The sequence below is a fragment of the Homarus americanus genome, unplaced genomic scaffold (assembly GCF_018991925.1).
Source record: "Homarus americanus isolate GMGI-L3 unplaced genomic scaffold, GMGI_Hamer_2.0 scaffold25483, whole genome shotgun sequence".
Classification (NCBI taxonomy): domain Eukaryota; kingdom Metazoa; phylum Arthropoda; class Malacostraca; order Decapoda; family Nephropidae; genus Homarus; species Homarus americanus.
In genome coordinates, this window is record NW_024726235.1 from 4,014,630 (window position 1) to 4,036,601 (window position 21,972).

General features: G+C 37.2%; 1 protein-coding gene across 8 annotated transcripts in view; it reads left to right on the forward strand.

Annotated features, from left to right (window-relative positions):
• Window positions 1-21,144, forward strand: part of LOC121865439 (oxidation resistance protein 1-like) — a 141,018-nt gene extending 119,874 nt beyond the window's left edge. For all 8 annotated transcript variants that reach the window (XM_042364865.1, XM_042364860.1, XM_042364861.1 and 5 more), the window contains 4 exons: window positions 10,674-10,802; window positions 11,235-11,390; window positions 18,711-18,880; window positions 20,774-21,144. In XM_042364865.1, the coding sequence (XP_042220799.1) occupies window positions 10,674-10,802; window positions 11,235-11,390; window positions 18,711-18,880; window positions 20,774-20,909 (591 nt within the window). In that variant the 3' untranslated portion in view covers window positions 20,910-21,144. The remainder of the gene's footprint in view (window positions 1-10,673; window positions 10,803-11,234; window positions 11,391-18,710; window positions 18,881-20,773) is intronic.
• Window positions 21,145-21,972: the final 828 nt, after the last annotated feature.

Below are 21,972 nucleotides of genomic sequence, written 5' to 3' on the forward strand. Positions count from 1 at the left end.
GACATAAATGACTTATTTTATACATTAGTGGTTTAACAAAAGCCTTCATTAGAGAAAGGTAATGGAACATACAGTGAACATACAGATTAATGTAGGTGTTGAACAACAAACTCGTAGTGTAGTAACTCCCTCCCAGATGGTGTTAGGAGGAACTCATGTGGTGTAGTAGTTCCCTCAGATGGTGTTATGAGGGACCTCACGTGGTGTAGTAATTACCTCACAGATGGTGTTATGAAGGGCCTCACGTGGTGTAGTAACTCCCTCACAGATGGTGTTATGAGGGGCCTCACGTGGTGTAGTAATTCTCTCTCAGATGGTGTTATGAGGGGCCTCACGTGGTGTAGTAATTCCCTCACAGATGGTGTTATGAGGGACTTGACGTGGTGTAGTAATTCCCTCACATATGGTGTTATGAGGGACATGTGGTGTAGTAATTCCCTCACAGATGGTGTTATATGAGTGAGGTGTGGTCTTAGGCCTTCCTATCGTAGACGGATTAACACATCGCTGGTTGTTGTTGGGTCTCACGGGCCGTTATCACTGGGTACCTGGGACCTCACTGTGTGAAGGTTAACTTGGGTACGACTGTTACTGTTGAGTTGTTCTCACTGACTTAAGCACTGTTCACCTCTGTTTAACACTGGTTCCGTTCCTTTCCTAAATGAAATTGTAACTTCTGGCGAGAACTTGTTGATATTCCGGTGGGGAGGACAGTTCAGGGGAGGGGAGTCCTGGGCCCCTCCTTTTCGCCAGAAAATTTGAATACTTTTTCGTTAATGCAGTATTGTTGTACCCAGGCATTTTTGTATAGTAAAAAGTAATTACTAATGATCTCGGAATATCTCCTAATATTAAGTGCGCATGGCCTCATAATGCCTATGATATTAGTCAGATTTAAAAATAAAAAATCTGAGAGAAGCCCCCCCCCCCTCCCCCACACACACTCACACAAAAAAATGGGCTGAATGCGCTCGCTATATTCCCACAACTACTTGGAACACCCCCTCCCTCTCCCTTTGGGTTGTGGGGTTTTTGGTTCACACTCAGGATGGAATGGAGAAAGGAAACTCACAATGTGCTCTCTATATACATGTTGTATTGGATGTACAATGCAGCTTGGTGCTGGGAAGGCAGCGTGGTTACAAGCGTGATGTAGAGAGAGCTGGTTGGTGAGGATGCTCAGAGGACTGCTTGTGGGTCGCCATGCTCGCCGGCGGGAGCGAGGGCCGCCAGGCAGCGGCGGAGGTGTTGCTGGCTGATTGGTGTAGGTAGAAAGAGGGCAGGTCACCACGAGGTCAGGTCTTAAATAGCGGGGGTAGGCGTGGCTTAGTAGTTGACCCCCGCTCCGTGATGTATGGCGGCGCTGGTTGACCTCGACCACGAGGCATACTCTGGGGAATTAGTGGGGTCGGCTACTCAGCGACAAACAGCGTTTGTTGGGGAGAAATCCACTACAGGGTATTCTTGGATACGCCCCTGTGTAAGGAGGTGTGTATGTTTGGTGTAAGAAGGTTTGTATATGGTGGGTGTGTGGTGTGAGACGGTGTGTATGTGTGAAAGGAGTTGTATTGACCTTTGTTTGTGGGAGTGTTGAGATGTGTATGTGCAGTGTGTTCAGGTGTGTGCAAAATGTGTGAGGTGGGTATAGTGTATGTTACTGTTTTTGTGTATGTATGTACAGTATATGTTGCTGTTTCTTTTATATATATACAGGTATGTGTGTGTGCGCGTGTGCATCTGCCTGCTTGTGTATGTTGCTTCTACACCTTAAATAAATTCACGGCCAGGTGACCTTAGGGCCGGTCATCTTGGAACACGAGGGGCAACCTTCATTGCATTTAGTGTAAGTTGAGATAGTTGTATTAGGGCGCAGGATGTATTCATTATCTTTCATGATTTGGGAGCAAGGTGGCGCCACTTGGGTAGTGCGTCGTGATCCTTAATTACTCCATTCTTTTAATAGCTCACGTTTTCTTTGTGATTATTTTTTTTACTGTAAGTCTAATATATATATATATATATATATATATATATATATATATATATATATATATATATATATATATATATATATATATATATATATATATATATATATATATATATCTTTAATGTCCCTCATAGTTACGTTTTTGGGTTTCCGTGAACTTGGATCTGCTTTGTGGGGGCCCCAGAGCGCTTAGTCCCGATTATTTCCATTCCCCTTTAATCCGGCTTTGTACACGCGCACAGCTAATAAATACATAAATGTATCATACGTATTAATGGTGGTGAAGAGCGCAAAGTTTAATCGGGGGCGACCACACACACACACACACATATATATATATATATATATATATATTTCATGTAGATCCACAATGAAAACGTGATAAGATAAATCTTGATAAAATCACACAGGAAAAGGGAAACAACGGAGCACCTTAGCTTTCGTCTTTATTCTTAGCACATTTTCAGAGGCAACTGGATTACATGGACAGAGAGAGGCTTAAATATACAGGGTGATCTTAAAAACATGAGGTCAGGTCATAATGATATCATCCACTAATCCCCACACCAACACACACGTAGAGGAGCTTAAGAGAAGGGGGGTGACGTGACTAGTTAGGTCAGGTCAAAAATAAGGGACCCACTAAATAACTATCATACATCTAGATCAAAGGTTTTCAAAGCATTTTTAACCTTGGGCCACTGACAAATAAATGCTTTGAAAACCTTTGATCTAGATGTATGATAGTTATTTAGTGGGTCCCTTATTTTTGACCTGACCTAACTAGTCACGTCACCCCCCTTCTCTTAAGCTCCTCTACGTGTGTGTTGGTGTGGGGATTAGTGGATGATATCATTATGACCTGACCTCATGTTTTTAAGATCACCCTGTATATTTAAGCCTCTCTCTGTCCATGTAATCCAGTTGCCTCTGAAAATGTGCTAAGAATAAAGACGAAAGCTAAGGTGCTCCGTTGTTTCCCTTTTCCTGTGTGATTTTATCAAGATATATATATTCGTGTACTAATGGTGGAGTGTACGTTCCCTAATTATTAGGCTTACCTTGCGGGGAGAAAGGCAGTACAGGTTCACTACAGCTGTGGTGATAATAGACGCAGCTCTCACCAACACCGGAAAATGGGACTTTTCAGCTAGTGGTGTTGGTGTGGCTGCAGAGTGTCGAGTAATAGTGGTGTGTAGACAGTGTAGTGGAGGTGACGGCAGTTAAAGCCACATTCCTAGATGCACCACACCCACAAGCCACCTCCAGGCTGGTAACTTCCTCTTAGCTGGAGTTTTCGTGAGGTGTCATAGACGAATGTGGGAGAAATCAATGGTGTAAAGGCCCAACGACTGTTGTACTTTGGTTGTTGAGAGGCAGGGTCAGCAGTGTGAGGATCCAGTATTTCTATCCTGGCCCTCATCACACACACACACGTACCCACACCACACACATCGTATCTAAGATTGGAGAAGTGGAACGAGGGAGGTGTCCAGAGGGTTGTGGCGGCCAGAGCATGATGGAGGACGCAGGTGTGTGTGAGGACATAGCTTACAATAGAAGAAACTTGAGCGGGTCTGCCCTGTGTCCCAGTCCAGGACCCGCCGACAACCCTGATGACTTTCATGTGACAATGTCGTGGGGCCTCAACGCCCCTCTTGTGCCTTTCACCCATGCCAGGTCACGGCTTCGTGAGGGTGACCTCTCTTCACTGACCTCCCTTGTGTCGGCTTATTACCAGGCGGGGGAGGAGAAGGTCACCATCGGCTATAACGTAAGATATTGTGCTTCTCTAACACACACACACAAACACATGCATATACATCCATACATACATACATGCATCTGTATCACCTTACGTCCCACTTTAAGTTATTATAATAGCAAAAACGAACGCATTATGACGATGCCCTTGCTGTGTATTGATACATACTATTTGTTAATTTTGCCTTTGATCATCTCATTTTGGGGTTGTAAGTATTGTTAAGCTATAACAATGCGCTATATAATGATGGCATTCAAGTAAAAAAAAAGGTTGTAACTGCATTCAACAAAACTGTACCTTAATGGTTATGTTTGTACAGTACATATAAGGTGGTAATCACGATATCTTTGTGTCCTAAGTTCTTGCTGAGTAAATTTTGTTTGGTTGATATAATGGTTATGATATACAGTAGTCTGCTGGTGAGGTTGTTACTGCTGGCTAACTGTTTTACTGTTCCTTCATATTTATTTTAGATTGTTTTATTCTGTATTTGTCTTTTGTTTCAAGTTCTCATTACTTTGTGTGCAGTAAATGGTAGCAGCGTTTGTGAGGTTACTCGACTTGGTAGGCTTGTGGCAGGTTCATTAGCCCAAGAGTGCACGAGTCGGTATCTAGCGCCAATAGATAGTTTCAGCATTTTATAAATACTGTACCTGATTGTACGCTATTTTTATTTTATTAATAACTTATTATATATTATTTTTATTGACGTATATGATTCGTACTGAGTAACAGGTGTTGAGGAATTCTTATTCGCCAAATTCAGTTTCAACATAGTTTACACACTGTCTGGCACACTGTTCCTGTCCATGTGCATGTACAGTATTTTAATAGAGATTTTACTCAAGGTTCCGTACTTGGTGTTTGTTTACAGCCATGTTAGCTTGCATAGAGAATTTCGCCTATTGTCTCTTTAGATAATAATGATACATTATTTTCGCTTTGAGAATTTCGCTTATTTTCGAAGGTTTACAATGCCTTTGCATATTTATAATTTCACTTATCAGCTTACTAGCCATTAGGGCGGTTGGTCTCTTCAGTCATAGTAATAGGAGGAAACCTGTGATGTTTTGTTTGGGTAACTATAGAGTTTAGATAATACCCGTCTCCCATGACATATTGGTGAGAGATACACGTGTTACCGCGTATGTTTATAGATTATTTTTTATTTAATTTATTCATAATGAAGCGCTAAAGTATAGCACTGCCAAAGGTTACATTAATTTAATGCATGTTTATAGCATTGTTCTTTCATTTATTTTTGAGAATGAAACGCTAAAGAAAACCTTGCAGAAGATAACATTGGTTATTGAGAATGAAACGCGAAAATAAAACATTGCCAAAGATTTAACTTTGTGTGATTAATATATGAATAATGCTGACTAGCAGTTGATTATTATTGGCTACGTCGAGTCGTCCTTACCAAAAAAAAAGTCCCTTGCACGCGAAATTTTTGGCATCATATTGTTGTATTCACAGCCGACGGCAGTCCTCCACATCAGTCGGGTAGTGTAGTGACTGAATACTGGCCATACGAGGAAGCGTTGGGTATTTCACGCTTTCAGATATTTACTATAGCACTAAATTAGAAAAAAGGGGTCACGAAGAATCTCCATCCCAGCTTGTATCTAAAGCTTAACCACCCTAATGCTAACCTAACCTAATCCCCCCAAATACTGTGAGGGTGGTTAATCTTTAGGTAAAATAAGCTGGGGTAGGGATTCTTCCTGTGATCTGGAAAAACTTGAAGTTCCAATGATATTCGATGTTTGTGTTGTCAAGTTGGAATGTGCACTGACGTAACCTCATTAACTTAACCTATCTTATCCTAACCTGACTTATCCTAACCTAACCTGAACGAGATCTTTCTGTGACAACTAAAGGTTTCAGGACTTGAACAAATTATGGTTTACTTAACTGTTTGAAATTTTCCCTGAAATTTTGAACAGTGTGTGTGTGTGTGTAGTATATGGGGTGTATGCATGCTGTACGTGAGGTGGGTCTGTGTTTGGGATGCATACATGTGTGTGTATGTGAGGTGGGTGTGTATATAGGGTGTATACATGCGGATGTGTGTGTGTGTTGGTGTATGTGTGCAGATGTATAATGTGAGGTATGGATATGGATTGTGCAGGTGTCTCTGTGGTGTGTGTGGTGTATCTACAGGTGCAGTGTTGTGTTTTCAGGGTTATTGTGTGGTGTGTGTGTTCAGGTTTTTATGTGGTGTATGTCCAGGTGTGTATGTGGTGTATGTATATGTATATGTGGTGTTTGTGGAGGTGTGTGTGCGTGCTATTAGTACATGGCATGTAGGTGTATGATGTGGTTTATGTGAGAGTAGGGAAGACCCACGCCAGTTGCCACATCCCACCACACCCTCTGTATGTTGGCCAAGTGTATCCTCGGGCGTCTTAGAAAACGGGAGACCGTCTGCTGTCAACAACTTTCGAGTGGGAGAGGGTTTAATTTTTAAGGGATAAGTCAATTTATTCAAGTAAGAATGAAGGTGTTTTGAAGTTTCTTAGTTTACAAATAATCAATACAGTATGAACACAAGCGATAACGTTGGTAAATATGCTGAGTTGTATCACCATTTTTATTACTAGTGGTTGTCTGTGTATCCAGTCAATGTGGTTTGTGGTCCGGTATTGAAAGGACGTGGTTTCTGCAAGAATTGTTTTAGTTTACCTCTAACATGAATACCAAAGTAAGTATGATTTATGTTTAACACTTAAAATTTATATTGGCGGTAGATTTAGACAATATCTCGGAGAAGGTGCAAAAGGGAGGTTTTTAAAGGGAGTGGACTCGGGTTGGAATTGGTGTGAATTTGACATACGATTCTTGCACTTTTCAGGGATAAGTTCGGGTAACTCGTTGGAAGACTGTGTATATGCAAACATAAGTGTTGTTTGCATTGCAGACTTAGTTGTGTTTATTTGATGAAAATTTTACTGGTAGTAAACATTTTAGCTAATGGTTTTATAAAAAAAATACTTCTTTTTTCCATCAGGGTCTTAACCAATACCTTTGTTGTAATGCATGAAATGCAAGTGTGGTTAGTGAGAAAGGAAGCAGTTACTTTGCTCTGAATTTACTTGAAGTTATAAAGTGGCCTGTATAGCACTGCATCATGTTCTCCACACCCCAGTACTGTATATGAAGAGAAACCAGTTCTGAACTTTGTCTAATTTCATCAGGAATGGACCACAGCTTGTCAGTGCTCAGTGGTGCATTCTAGTCAAAATCAGATACAGTACTGTACTCTACAATAATGGTATTATATTCATCTGCTGTAGTGTGTTGAGCATACACTGTACAGAGGTGATGACTTATTTGTATCGACAAAGGATTTACTTTTATTATAGTAGGCCTATGTATTAAAGATTCAGTGGTGAAGACAATAATCAAATAAAGCAGGGTTTAACATTGCAGTCATTCCAAACATTTTGAGAAAAAATAATCAGGTTTTCTATTGCTCTATAACCTGGCAACACAATTCTTGTTTTGGCCTATTTGAATCTTGTTCCTAATTTAGTGGGTTGACAAGTTAGTACTGTACTGTAGTCCAAAACTTTGGTGGAACACCTGAAAAATTGCAGACTAAAGAAACTTTTTCTATAATCCCCAGTGTGTTTTTGTGGAGCATCTGAATATATCTCTTCATTTTCTATTCCAGAGCATATTAAATTTAGACACAGGATACAGGTACGGCAGCCATAAGCAAAACGTCGATATCTATTGGTACAGCAGCCGTGTTGTGGTGGGGAAACTATACAATGACAGTTACTAACATGGCCTTCCCTCTGATTAACTTAACTATCCAAACCTGACAACCTACCCTACAACCAAATCTACAACCTAACTACAACCTAACCTAGCTTAGCCTAACCTAACCTACAACCTAACCTAACCTACAACCTAACCTAACCTACAACCTAACCTAGCCTAACCTGCAACCTAACCTAACCGTTAACAACACACTCAGTCAGTACCGCTGCTGTACCTATATCCAGTATGATTTATGGTGTATGGCTGTCGTCCCTGTACCCTCTACGATAAATTTATTATGTAATAGAATGAAGGGTTAAGTTTACTTCATTGCTATATGTATAGTATTTATTTTTATTTTTTGAAGGGAAAATATTGAAATGACTGCAAATCTACTCATGTTGCTTTAACTTATACAGTACTGTACTACATTATAAGACAAATTTAGTTAGGGAAGAAACAAATTTTGGACTTGTGTATGAAGTAGACCCCAAGAACCAAACCTAGGTTATAACCCAATGATCATAAGTTATTTTGATTAGGTTTGGTTTATTCCTGTGGTTTGTTTCATAAGTGATTTTTAACCTTGCTTTTTCTTGTTCTGTCATTGGATATATTTTTGTACATGAAAACAAACTTATTGAAAATCCCATCAAGAGATAAAACCAGTCCTTTATGATGAATCTTTTCTCAACAACAGTTCCTCAATCATCTAGGGAGCTCTCCTTAGAGGAGGTGGCCACAATAGCAGAGCCTCCAGGCTGCCCTATTACTGCCTGGGTACCTCCTTTGCCTATTCTATTCCCTATATCCCTTCCCCTGGTCTCCCTAGTTCCACCTTTTTCTCCCACATTGTTGATGGTTTCCCCTGACCTAATCCACCTCCTACAGTGTGTCTACATCCTCTTCATTACTCTCTCCTACACCTTTAGATGTCCATTCCATTTCAGTTGGCATTTTAACCATTTCAACTCTCCACAGTTTAGATTCTGTCTTCACTACATGCCTCATACACTTCACTGTTTCTTATCTCTTCCATTCTAGTAACCCAAGATGCACCCATACAATTTGAATTCAATGGTAATTTTATTACCCCATTATTTAGAAAGCAGATTGACGAAGAAAATTATTTTTGAAAACTTATCCCAGTGGTACAATACCGGTAACCCAAAATATTTATCCGTCAATACCTAGAAAACAACATGGCTGGTAAGGGAAAATGAAATTGTTAAACTAAAAACTACAAGTAGGGTATCATCCCCCACACTGGTACAGTATCTGTACTGTAGTCCTATTTTTTATATTGTGCACAATAATGGCCGAATCCTTTATGTACTTATTTATAAGCAAATGGTGTAGGTGCATTCTTTGGCTGTGAAACACATTTCTATGTTTTATAAATGAGATTTTTTTTTCAGTGGATTGAGTTTAAATTGGAAGTTGGGTACTTTTATGTGCTTTGATTTTATCTTAACATAATTGTACAGTAGTCCTAATGGGATCATATGAGGTGAAGGTAAGTGAATTAAAGAAACCCGCTGTTGTAATAAACTGACTGTACTGTTGCATGTGACTGTATCACTTTTTAAGTGTACAGTACAATGTGTGTGTGTGTGTGTGTACAATCAAAGACAAAAGTCGTGTCGTGGTTTTGTCCTAAGACTAAATATAATTCGTGAAACATTATGAGAGCCCCCTACCACAAGGCAGAGTGCACCAAAAGTTTACCACTTCGGCATATGTTTTCACCAAATTTCACGACACGACTTTTATCTTTCATTGTACATATGCATGTATAGTACCTGTAATGGTAGTCTGACATATATCAGTAGATCCTGCATGAAAAGACCTTCTTTTCTGATTTTCAGATAACTACCAGGTATTTAAAACTAAATTTTATACAGTACTGTGCAGTACAGGGTACTGCACAACAAATTCAAAAAGTTTGATAAAAGTATCCTAACAATAAATGCTGTAAATATGTACAGTATACTGTATTGTCATTAATAATTTTATCTGCATTGAATTTGATTTTTGGTGACAGTTGGAAAAGGTTGTCTTTTATAATTCACATCCAGATATAAAATCATCCAAACTTGATTGTGATAAGTTTCTTGACTTTAAGCTTAGTCAGGGTGATAAGTTGTTCCCCAAGATAGCAAAGGATTGAATCAATCATAATCGGTACTAAATGCAAATTATTATTTTTTACTAACTTCATACACATGTTAAGTGTGCTGACTGTTGTTTGGTCACCAGCACTGGCTATAAACACTGACTTAAATATTTTCACTAGTGGCTGAAGTGTGTACTGTACAGTACTTAAAAAAGTTCCCTAATGTGGTTGTAACTGACATGATTTATGAAGTTTTTAAATAGTAAACCCAATGTTCAGTGTTTGTACCAACAGTTATTTGTACTGTACAGTAATATGACGTATTTCTCATGTGTTGGACTTGGTACATTTTCTGTACAGTATGTTAGTTTGGGAGACGGCAGTCAGATTGATACAGTGTTCACTTCCTGTCCTGAGGATCACTGGTTCATGTCCAAGGCACCCCTAGTTGGCCCAGATGTGAATGGGTACCTAACATTACAGAAGAGGGTCGTGAAGGAAATTGGGTGCAGTGCCAGCCACACTGAAAATAAGTTTAGTCCATTTGGTGTTATATCAGCATTTCCCTAATGGGCTGTCAGTTCTGCAGGGCCGTCTTTCATGTAAATTTTTACAGCACATGTATTCATGGTTTTTACAATTTTTTTCTTTTTTTACAGGATCTGTCAAACATTGAATACATGATCAGGTATAATGCCCTGTTACAGACATTATATACAGACTTGTATACTGTATCACAGCTTACTTTCTAATTATAATTTGGTGCTGTGCAAACTTTTTATATTTTGAGGTTATTTGGTAGAAAGTAAAGGGATGTAATAAGTCCAGACAAGGATTTTAATCAAATATAATGTATGCTGATCATAGTGAAATGCATATATGAAGTTAATCAATACTGTACTGTACTATCATAAAGGAAACTGGCATACTTTGGGAGACCATTAGAACCATCTAAAGATTTTACCTTTTAAAGGTTAACTGTGTTAAGGAACCTCTTGTGTTGAAGTAACTTGTTTGGTCTTGAATGGCAGGTGGTATCTATGAGTGAAGAGTTACGGAGAGCGCTCTATTCTTCGGGCTCGCTCACCAGCCTAGACCTGGAAGCCTTTCTACCTGAGATCGTTGGTACATCTGAAATTATCACTGATATTGTTCGAAAGGTAAGAAAATATGTACCTTAATGTCTATAGACTGTCAAAATTGGTAGCTGTACCCCTTACTATCACATAGCAGAAGTTATACTGTACAGTACTTTATAATACTGTATCACATTTTCTAAAGGGAATAGTACATGATACTTATCACTGCTTTTTAAGAAAATTTGTGCATTGTTGTGTTTAAATGATGTTTTCAGTGTGTCTTTTAGTTCGTATTTAAGGCTCTGCACAATAATACTTATTGATACTGTATGTTTGTTGTACTGTACCATCATTGAATTTTACTAGGGAAGTGCCCTTAGAGGTATTATTGATTATTTTTTTATTACAAGCTAAAGAAATGAGATATCAAGATCTATGCTAATATATTTTATGTTCTCCCCAATATATTTTTTTTATTGTATACAATTGTACATATTTACTGTGTACCTGCAGAACATGTACAAGAAGCTACCAGCTCGTGCCCAGGGTTACTCATGGAAGTTGGTGTTCAGTACTTCACAAAATGGCTTCAGCCTCAACTCCTTATATCGCAAGATGAGTGATGTCGAGACTCCAGTCATGCTTTTCATCCAAGATACACATCAAAATGTGAGGATTTCTGAAAGAGACTTGTTGTGGTGAATATGGAAACTTAAAAATATATTGTAAACAGTATTGTACAGTTTTGAGGGAAAAGTCAGGTACAGTATCTCCATAAATCTCAATCACTTGAAGCTTGCCAGTCTAATTTATATTTGAAGGGAAACTTAAGACTGACTTTTTTTGGTGTTTTCTGTAACATAGTAGATACTGTACCTGTACTATGCATGAAATTTTTAAAAACATAAGAATAAGTTTTCATTGTATAGATTAAGTGTTAAACATATTTTGAGAGAGAGTAGATAGAAAAATTCCCTTACAGATAACTGGTCATCAGGCACAAAGCTAAGGCATGACATCACATTGGCTTAACCCCCAGGCATTGAGATACGATGGGCATATGCATCCCCTTCCCCAAACACAGTTATGTTTAGGAAAATTAATAAAAAAGACAATATTATCTTGCAAACTATTCATGCATGATATCAGCAGTAAAAAAATTAATGTTCTTAACACAAATTGGCATCATAGGAGCTATGTAAAGTCAAGAATGCACATGAAGTGGAATATGTGTGACTGGTGTGAGGCAGTGGGGATAGGTTGGTAGTACGAGGTAAACAACAATGACTTGTAGGCAGCAAGAGGTACACGACATTAGTTTTATTATGTTATTGCTATTTACACTACATGCATTCACGAGTTGCGAATGGGTTACGTTCTTGGACCCTGTTCGTACATCGATCTGTTCATAAGTCAAAACTGTGTTCTTTCCATAGTTTAAGTTAGGTTAAAGCACAACCCTGCCCATACAAATAAAAAATAATACCCCATACATAACAAATAATGTAAATACCCTGTACTGTAAGTAAAGTGATGTTACGGCCATCGTCCCGCTGTGAATAATCCAAAAATTATGAAAAATTGCATTTTCTGAAAAAGTCCATCTGACCAGGCAACCTTTTGCTACATCACTGCCATTGTATGAATGAAGTGCGATAATATCTTCTACTCCCCCAAAAAATAAAAAAGACCCCTTCCCCTGTACTTTAGTCCATTTTGAGTGAGTCATGTTTTCTGTTGTCCTCATGATAGTATTATGAGTAAATGATGTAATTAGTTTTATCAATTATTTTATATTTGGTTGAAACTAAGAAAAGATTCATATGGCAACACACCTAACAGCCAGTCTGGTGTGCTAAGAGGGGTGGAATCTGTTTAGTGATGGTCCAGGCCTCACAGAAGGTGGGTCTATGCTGCGCGTCCTAGGTTCTCCCACTTCCGGGCGCTAATTATGCAATTTACTTTTATCCTCCCATGCTTTTGCTCTCACCAGTCCTTCCCTTATGAACTTTGAAGCAAGATGCTTCCATGCATGACACCACAAAAGAAGAGGAAGACAAGTAGACAAAATTCAGACTATGAACCTGGGTTATTTTAATGAGTTTTACAAGTGAGTTATTCTAATGAGTTCTAAACCTGGCAACAAAGAGAAAGTGGTGCTTTTTGACACCCTTGCTCTCTAGCAAGTAATATCATGAAAAATGAGGAAGGCACCAGGTGCCAAAAACTTATAAATCTTCAAAGGCTTGTTACTCAAAATAAACATTTTGCACATAAAACTGGAAACTACTCCAAAAGTTCTTGGATGATTTTCAATTTTCAAAAAGTATTAGATTCACCAATGATAGGAGAATATTCAATACTAAAAGTTATGTGCAGTTCTAAAAATTACTACTGTAGATGGAAACCCCCCTTCCCCCATTTTTTTTTTTTTTCATTTTTTTGAATGGGTATACAGTGATCCCTCGGTTAACGAGCGCCTCGGTAACGAAATTTCAATTAACGAATTACCTTCCGTAAGATTCTTAACTTCGGTTAACGAGCATTCCCTCGATTAACGAATTCCTTACAAGCGCCCCTCCACATGTTTACGCTTGCACACTAGCTGTCATATTAGTCCGCCAATACAGTAATCGGTTCTAGGGCTTAAATTCCTTACTATTTTAGTAAATATCAAGAAGTTTGTACTGTTCAATAATTTTAAAAGTCTTATATTAAAATTTTTAGTCATTTTAACAACTATTTAACAGTTTAAGTACAGGGAAACTAGTTTTTAGAGCGCCAAACAGCCTGTCAACACACCATACAGGCGTCAGTCTCTGTGTCTTTTCAGTGGAGGTAACATCTTGCTTCAGACTTTCTTCAACATAAACGCTTTTTTTCTGTGTTCCAGTCAAATTATTGGTCATTTTGAAATTTATTTTACATATTGACAACATATAATACAGTGCAGTGTTGATTTAAAGAAAATAATCTTTAATTACACCAAGTGAACTAAAATTTTATGGGTGAACTGGCACCATGGGGTGACTTCTCTTCCACCCCAATGCCTTCTCTTCTCCCTTCTCCTCCACCCCCATTCTAATTCCCATCATCATCATCCAGGAGCTTTTTACTTACACACCTCAAAGTAAGTGTACTTTACTACCTTTTTTGTTGACTTTAGGCAATTTTGGTGAGCTGGAACCAATTACCCAAAAACCCATTGAAACAATGGTTTCGGTTAACGAGCAGCCTTCTAGAATGAATTGTGCTCGTTAACTGAGGGACCACTGTAATTGTTTGGATTTGGTAAAGAAGTATCATTTCAAGCTCTTCATATCACCAAAAGCGCAAATAATTTCCATCAAACTTTTTTGCTATATATAAGAATAGCCCCATAAGAATATTGAATTCGTGGGAATTCATAGTTGATGTTACCATTCTTGAGGGACATTCCCCCTCCAGGATTTGGTTCGGTTCAAATCTCCTCATACGGCAGATTATTATTATATGGTACTATTTGAAATGGCATGCAAAGCTCCCAGCCTCACTTCTCAGTAGCGTCTCAGTTTTTGTGATGGAGGAATCTCAGCCTTCGACTTGACGCGCCTAGCCATGTGTTTCCCCCATCCCAAGCTGCAAGTGTAGTAGAGGTCTTGACCATCAGTAAATTAATTATAAATTACTGGAGGTAGTAATAATAATTGTAAATACTGTACTACAGTATATCTGTACATGCAGTTCCTAAGTTAAGAATGGCCAAATTACAAATGGGATCCCCATATTTTCATCACAAAACTGTTACTAAAATCCCATGGTTTACATTACTTTATTCTTAATTGTTTAACATGAATTTATTTACAGTACAGTGGTCCCTCAGTTAACGAACACAATTTGTTCCACAGAGTCGTTTGTTAACCGAATCCATCATTTCAATGGGATATTGGGTAATTGGTTCCAGCTCACAGAAAAGTACAGTGGGGTATGCTATAACGAATCTAATTGGTTCTAGAACCTTGTTCGTTATAGCATTCGTTCGTTATAGGATTCGTTAGTTCCAGGCCCCCAAATACAACCACTTAACACTGAAAAATATAATATAAAATTGTAAAAATTTTAAAAAAGTGCATTCATATGCATCTAAACCCCTGAAATAAAGAATATCATTAATACTTGTAATAAAAATCAATAAATTAGAGAAAAAAAAATTTAAATAATGTTCGTTGTAGGAGTTTCGTTCGTTATAGTATTCTCAATTTTATAGGTAAAACCGTTTGTTATAGGAATATTCGTAGTAGGATCCGTTCGTTATAGCATACCCCACTGTACATACAAAGTATAAACAAAATGCAGTACTGTACACTTACTTTGAGGTGTGTATGTAGAATGTTGCTGGTTGATGATGATGGGAATTAGAATTGGGGGTGGAGTAGGAGAAGGAAGTGGGGATGGAGGAGAAGAAGAGAAGGAAGTGTGGATGGAGGAGGAGAAGGGAAGGAAGTGGGGATGGAGGAGAAATTGCCTTTCTTTGGACCTATGCTTGGTGCAGTAATTTCACCAATAAAATTTAAAGTTCACTAGCTGTAATTAAAGATTAATTTATTTAAATCAACGCTGCACTGCGCTATATATTATCAATATGTTAACTAAATTTCAGAATGACCAATAATTTTACTGTAAAAACGTAAAAATACTCTGTATTCAAGAGAGCGACAAACACGATGTTTCCTCCACTGTAAACAAAGTTAACTGAAGATATTTGTTTTAGCTCATAAAATTCATACAAATTACCCGGTCAGAATATAATTTACATTGCTGGAATTCTTATAATTTGATGATCATTTTGAATATAAACATCATATATTTTGCATTAGACATACAAATTTTAGATAAAAAAAATTTCTGAGTAACTATGTTATCTTTTGTGCAAAATATATGACGTTTATATTCAAAATATTCCTGGTCTTACAAGGAATCCAGCAATGTCAATTATATTACGCTAACTTTAATCTGAGGTATTATTTAATACAAAATGTTAAAATCTAAATTTTTCACCCACTCTTCTCTTGAAGGGATGATTGGTGGGGGGTGGGGGGGAGGGTTGGGACTGACCGCGCGGTTGGAAGAGGGGGGGAGGCAAGGTGGGGTACTTTGATTGACAGATAGTGTTGTGAAGATTATTTTTTTTTTTATTAACTGAAGATATTTGTTTTAGCTCATAAAATTCATACAAATTACCCGGCCAGAATATAATTTACATTGCTGGAATTCTTATAATTTGGTGATCATTTTGAATATAAACATCATATATTTTGCATTAGACATACAAATTTTAGATAAAAAAATTTTCTGAGTAACTATGTTATCTTTTGTGCAAAATATATGACATTTATATTCAAAATATTCCTGGTCTTACAAGGAATCCAGCAATGTCAATTGTATTATCCTAACTTTAGTTTGAGGTATTATTTATTAAAATTTAGTGGTTTTCCCCAAAAATTTCTCAGAGAGGGAAGAGCCGGCAGTGTAGTGTGAGAGGGGGAGGGAGTTGAGTCCATTATTTGAATGGACATTAACTTGGCGACTGTATTTCTCTATTTCTCTTAAGTATTAATTGTGTGCATGTACCATCATAAAATTAAGATGTTATTTTTACTACAACATAGTTATGTCTTCAAAAAGTGGAGTTTGGGGGTCGGGCCGGTTTCTATTGGAATTAATCCCATAAGTTCTGTTGTTCACTTAACGCGGATTTCACTTAACACGGGACCCTCTGGGTTCTATTGACCGCGTTAAGTGGGGTACGACTGTATATATATATATATATATATATATATATATATATATATATATATATATATATATATATATATATATATATATATATATATATGCTGTTTTTTTTACACACACATACACAAAACCATCTTGGATGACATACATTGACATATTGGACACATCTGTGACAGCTGACCATCAAGAAACATGAGCAAGTAATTTTTTGGACTTAAAAATTTAAAAAGTTCACACCATATCAACAGTTTGGATGAACTTTCAATGCTGGGAAATAAATGAGACTCATCTTGGAAATGAGTGACTTTATGAAACTGTTGGTCAAATTGCTTGTAGGACTGACCTATTAATATCCTAAATTCACATCTTGATCTTCTAAAATAAAAATTTTATATTTGCCTGAATTCAGATTTTCTAATTTAATGTACTAACCATATTTGCTGGTCATTTCAGACATTCATATTACCTGTTCCCAGTGTAGTTAATGAGACTAGTCATGTTTCATTGTTAAAAAGTTAATTTTAGATTCACTAGTTTATAAAATGTTTGTACTTTTTTCTTTTTTCTTTTTTAATTATTATTCCGGGGAATAGCCCACCCGGGCACAGGTCATCAACTCACAATGGGATCTGGGGGGGGAGATTATATTAATCTACGCCAATAAGATGCCGGAAAACCAGCTTTTTAAAGTGAGACATTGTATGAGTATGGAAACACAGAAGCAGGCAGAACATTCCACAGTTTGGCTGTGTAAGGAAAGAAGGATGCACAGTACTATAACGGATTATTCTAGTGTAAAACTCCCATAATTTGTACCCCTCAAATTCGAAATCACTCATAATTTATAATGTTTTGCTGTTACGAAATATATGTACTACTGTACAGTATATTACAAATTTCTTAATACTGTACAGTATTTGGTGACATTTTGAAATATGAGAGACGTTTTGAAATATTGCTATACAGTATATATACAGGTATTATAATTTTCATAATATTTGGTAAAATTTTGGATTATGAGACATTATGAATATGTATGATGCACATGTCGCCATGGGATGCAACCACCCACTTCGGTGTTAACAAGTATATATGTGTCGGACCTGTCATGTAGGGGCAATTCACATTGATCATTCGTGGAGTACACATTTACGGTCTACCATGTAAGCTTTTTCTCACTTGTTTTCCCATCATTGCCCAATGTTTGAGACATCATGTCTGATAACCCTGGACTAAATGCCTAAATCTGGTACTGTACTGTTCTTAGAAACGTTTAAATTTTGATTGAGTCGGATTACATGAAAGTACCCCCCCCCCCCTCCCCCTCCTCCTCCTCGGGAGAAGGTATCCCTCATACAGGGTATTTTCTTAAAATCTCATAATTCATAAGGGCTAGAGCCCCTATTATTTCAAATTATGGGGGTTTTACTCTGAACAGTACACTGGCCACATTCAGATGATTCTATACAGCCTGCCACATGCTTCATACTTTATTCCCATTTGATAACAGCTTGACCACTGTAGATATACAGCTTGCCTATGGGTGCCATATCATTTGCTTATTTCTCCTTAATTTGTATGCATTGTGTCTATGCCATTACCTAGGGTGCTCCAACTTCTGTTAAGAAACAGAAATTCATGTGCTGATTAATAAGAAACTAATAGTGAAGTATGAGGTGGCTGGCAAAGATGATGGCTAAGCTTAGATGTCTACATTTCATGGTATGTTTTATATCTAAAACTTTTGGTACACCCCTACTAAAGTTATTCTATTGAACTGTAAATCATGTTTATCTTGAGTTAATGTTATGTACAGTACAGTATTGATTTTTTGCTGTGTTGCAGGCTGACAAGGATAGGTTGGTTATATTGCAACTTGACCAGAATGGGGCAGGCAGTACTTTAGCCGAGTGCAGTTTTTCAAAAGTCAATTCAATATTTTCAAGTGTTTGCCCATTTTGAGTGCACCATTAGAACAATTTTTTTAAGTTCTACAATACCCGGTATGTCTTTGAGAAGGTGAAAAATAAAGATAAACCCACAGGAAAAAATTCCTGTGAAAACCTTGCAATAGATGGTGTTTATTATCTCGGAGATGTTTGTAATGTTAAACTTAGAATAATGTATAGTATTGTATCATTATGTTATTATAAAACTAGGCAGGATCAAACAAAGAAAAGTAAACAAATCTATTTTCTTTCTCTCTCTTTCCAGGTTTTTGGTGCAGTAGTTTCTGGTTCCTTGCATGTGAGTGAACTTTACTATGGTACAGGAGAGTCCTTCCTCTTCTCATTTCATCCAGAGTTCCAAGTGTTCCCGTGGACGGGGGAGAACACTTTCTTTGTCAGAGGCAACAATGAATCCCTTATTGTTGGAGGGGGCGAGTAAGTCATCAAAACCTCTTATGATAAGCGTAATGTACATGTCTTATTTTTTAGCTTAAAACTGGTGCACATAGATACAAGTTTTACAGTTGATCACTCACTCAGCTAATGAATGAGACATGAACCATTGAAAAATGCATGATAATGGAATTTCTAAACTTTTGGTAATAAGGCAGGCATCCAGCTGTAAAATTTGCTTCAAATGTGCCTGATGGCAGCTAGGACACCATACCATTAGGTATTCAAAGCTAATGGTTGATTTTGTAGGGTACTGTACTGTACAGTATATAGATTATACAGCACATGAAGCAAAATTTAGTTTACTAATTCCAATACCTTTCAGAGTTATCACAAATTACCTTGCTCAAGACACAAATTGGGTCAGGCACTTACATTATACTGTACTGTACTTATGTACTTACAAAGGGTTATTTATATCACAACATCAAGTACAATGACCCCCCAAAAAAAATTTAATAAATAGTGTCACTTCTAGCTAGTAGTGGCCCAATGCGAGTCAGTCTTGAAATAACATTGCCCAATGGTTATCAGGTCAGTAAGGTGTGTGTGTGTAGATAGGTATGCAGGGGTCTTCACAAAGGTGAGTCTGCCAGTCCCCTCCACCCTTTAGGACTCATCATTTCATTTCTTTTTAAATTTGTTTTCTTGTACAGTAATAGACAGAAGTCTCTGAACTAGCATATGCACGTATCCCTCATTTAATGATGGGGACCTGTTCCTGAAAACCTAATGTTCAGCAAAATTATCACTAAATGTGGGATAATGAGAAATAATATCCTAAACAAGGGATAAACAGGAATAACATCTGTGGAGGTGGCATGTTGCCATTGCTACATGTAATGAAACTATAAATGTTGTGGCATAATCATTACAGTTCTCTAATGTGGCTTCAAAATAAGTAAAATATAATGTAAAACTAGAAAATAAGACAAATTAAGAGCATGGGTGTGTTTGTGTGGTAAGTGAATGTATGTGTGGACTTGTGGAGGCAGTGGACTACAACTTTGTCGCCAACTTGCCACCCAGTAGTACTGTGAGGCTGAGCTGTGAACTATGTTATTGTTATTTTTCAATTCATAATTTCCGGTAGATATACTGTACTGTATGTAATGTTGTTCTACCTTATGTGCAGGTAAGAGGTGACATGAATAGGAAAAAAGGCTGCTTGTGTTTTACTTGTGAAATGTACATTTGTGCAAGAAAGATAACGAAATTACTATATTTAAATTATGAATGGCAGACTCAGATCAAATGTGTATATATTGTGACCAGTTGTAATACTGTATATAACACTGCCATGTTACCTTTGGATGTTTTACCATAAAAGTTCTGTGTTCATGTCACTTGCACCAGCACTGTGTGCATTCTCCCACATTTAATTAAACTTTGTGAATGCTTTTACTGAAAATTATTTCCCCTTTTTGTATTATTATTACAGTATTATTGTTTCTTTGTGCCCTTTTCTTGTTTTCATCCTTATTTCTTTTTGCATCTACAGGGGAGCTAAAAAATTAAAATAAAAAATCATCCGTAAAACTTGTATGTGTATCTTGCTACAAGATGGTGGTGTCTACTTTCCTTATTTCATCACCAAATTAGCTTGAATAATATGATAATTGAGTATTTAAGTGTTACTCTAAAACTTCAAATGCAGGTGGAGATGGTGACTTATTTAAGAAAGATGTTACCTCTGGCCTCTTGGGTCCCATAACAAAGAGGGCAGTGAAGATGTTGATGGTTAGTTCATATGGATAAGATAATTGGTAAACTGTTTGTGCCCTATTGAGATTAGGCCCATATAAATTCAAAAGAAATCTCGAAATGCATCTCTTCTGTAAGAGTATCCACTCAATATAATGTATGTATTTTCAGTGGTAACTTTGGGCTGTGGTTGGATGGAGATCTATACCAAGGAAGGACTCAGCCTTGCAAGACATACAATAACCCACAGCTTACTGACTCGGAGGACTTCATCATCAAGTCTGTAGAGTGCTGGTGCTTTGAGTGAGATCCATATACAATCAAGCAGTGGTTTTAAAATGTGATTCCAGTGCCCCATGCCCTGAGTGGCAGATTGCAGCAAGAGAGCTAAAGCGTGGACCTGGTTCTGTGGGACCAGGAACCCACTATATGGTGTTAGGAGTTTGCACTGTAGCTCGCTATCTGGTAACCTGGAAAAAGTTGGTTGCATATGTTTATGGAGTGGTTATGCGAGGGTTTTAATAATGATATTTTGAAAGTTGTGTACAGTATATTTTTTTCCTTTTCCCAGTATAATGTTTTAACCATTTCAAAATAATGGAGTCCTTAAAGATACTTAATGATTACTTTTGCTTATGTTGGTATACATTATTTCATTCCATTTCAACAAGCTTTGTTGATACAAGTACTTGGAAATATAGTATATTTGGAAAATTATGTTCAGTCAGTCATCAGTGAAATATGTTACGAATTAATATTGCAGAATTTGTAGTACTTTAGGATTAGGTTTGGCTAACTTCGATGATGTATTTATAGTTGACAACATGATACCAGTTTTCTTGATGAATCTCTCTTAATTTTCCTTGTGAAAGGAAATTAGCTAATTTATGTGGTCAAACTGCTATATTTCCAAAAAAAATTTAGGAATAAGCTTCTAGAATCCTATTTCATGATGTGTTGTTGACATGTGAAAACTTTGATGAAGATTTGACCAGTTTGTGGAATGACCTAGTTAAAATATATATGATTTATTAGGTATCATAATATATTTAAAAGTTGGTCAGTTTACTGAATGATCGCAAAGTTAAAGCTTGTTTTCTTATGATACTGACTAATTACCAAACAGATCCGTTACTCAGCTTGTCTTTTGTGTTGCTTGTTGGGTTATATATTTATCATTCACTTCATGTATATTTTCATTACATGGGACCTGATGTAAGAAAGATGGAAATTTTCCACTCTTGAGAGCATACATGAAGATGTTCTCTAATCCGGAACTTCCACAAAAGTGTTTTTGTTGCCGATGCTTCGCTGTTATCAGGCATAGTCTGATGTGTGACGCTATCAGCTAATTTAAGCCTTAGATAGTG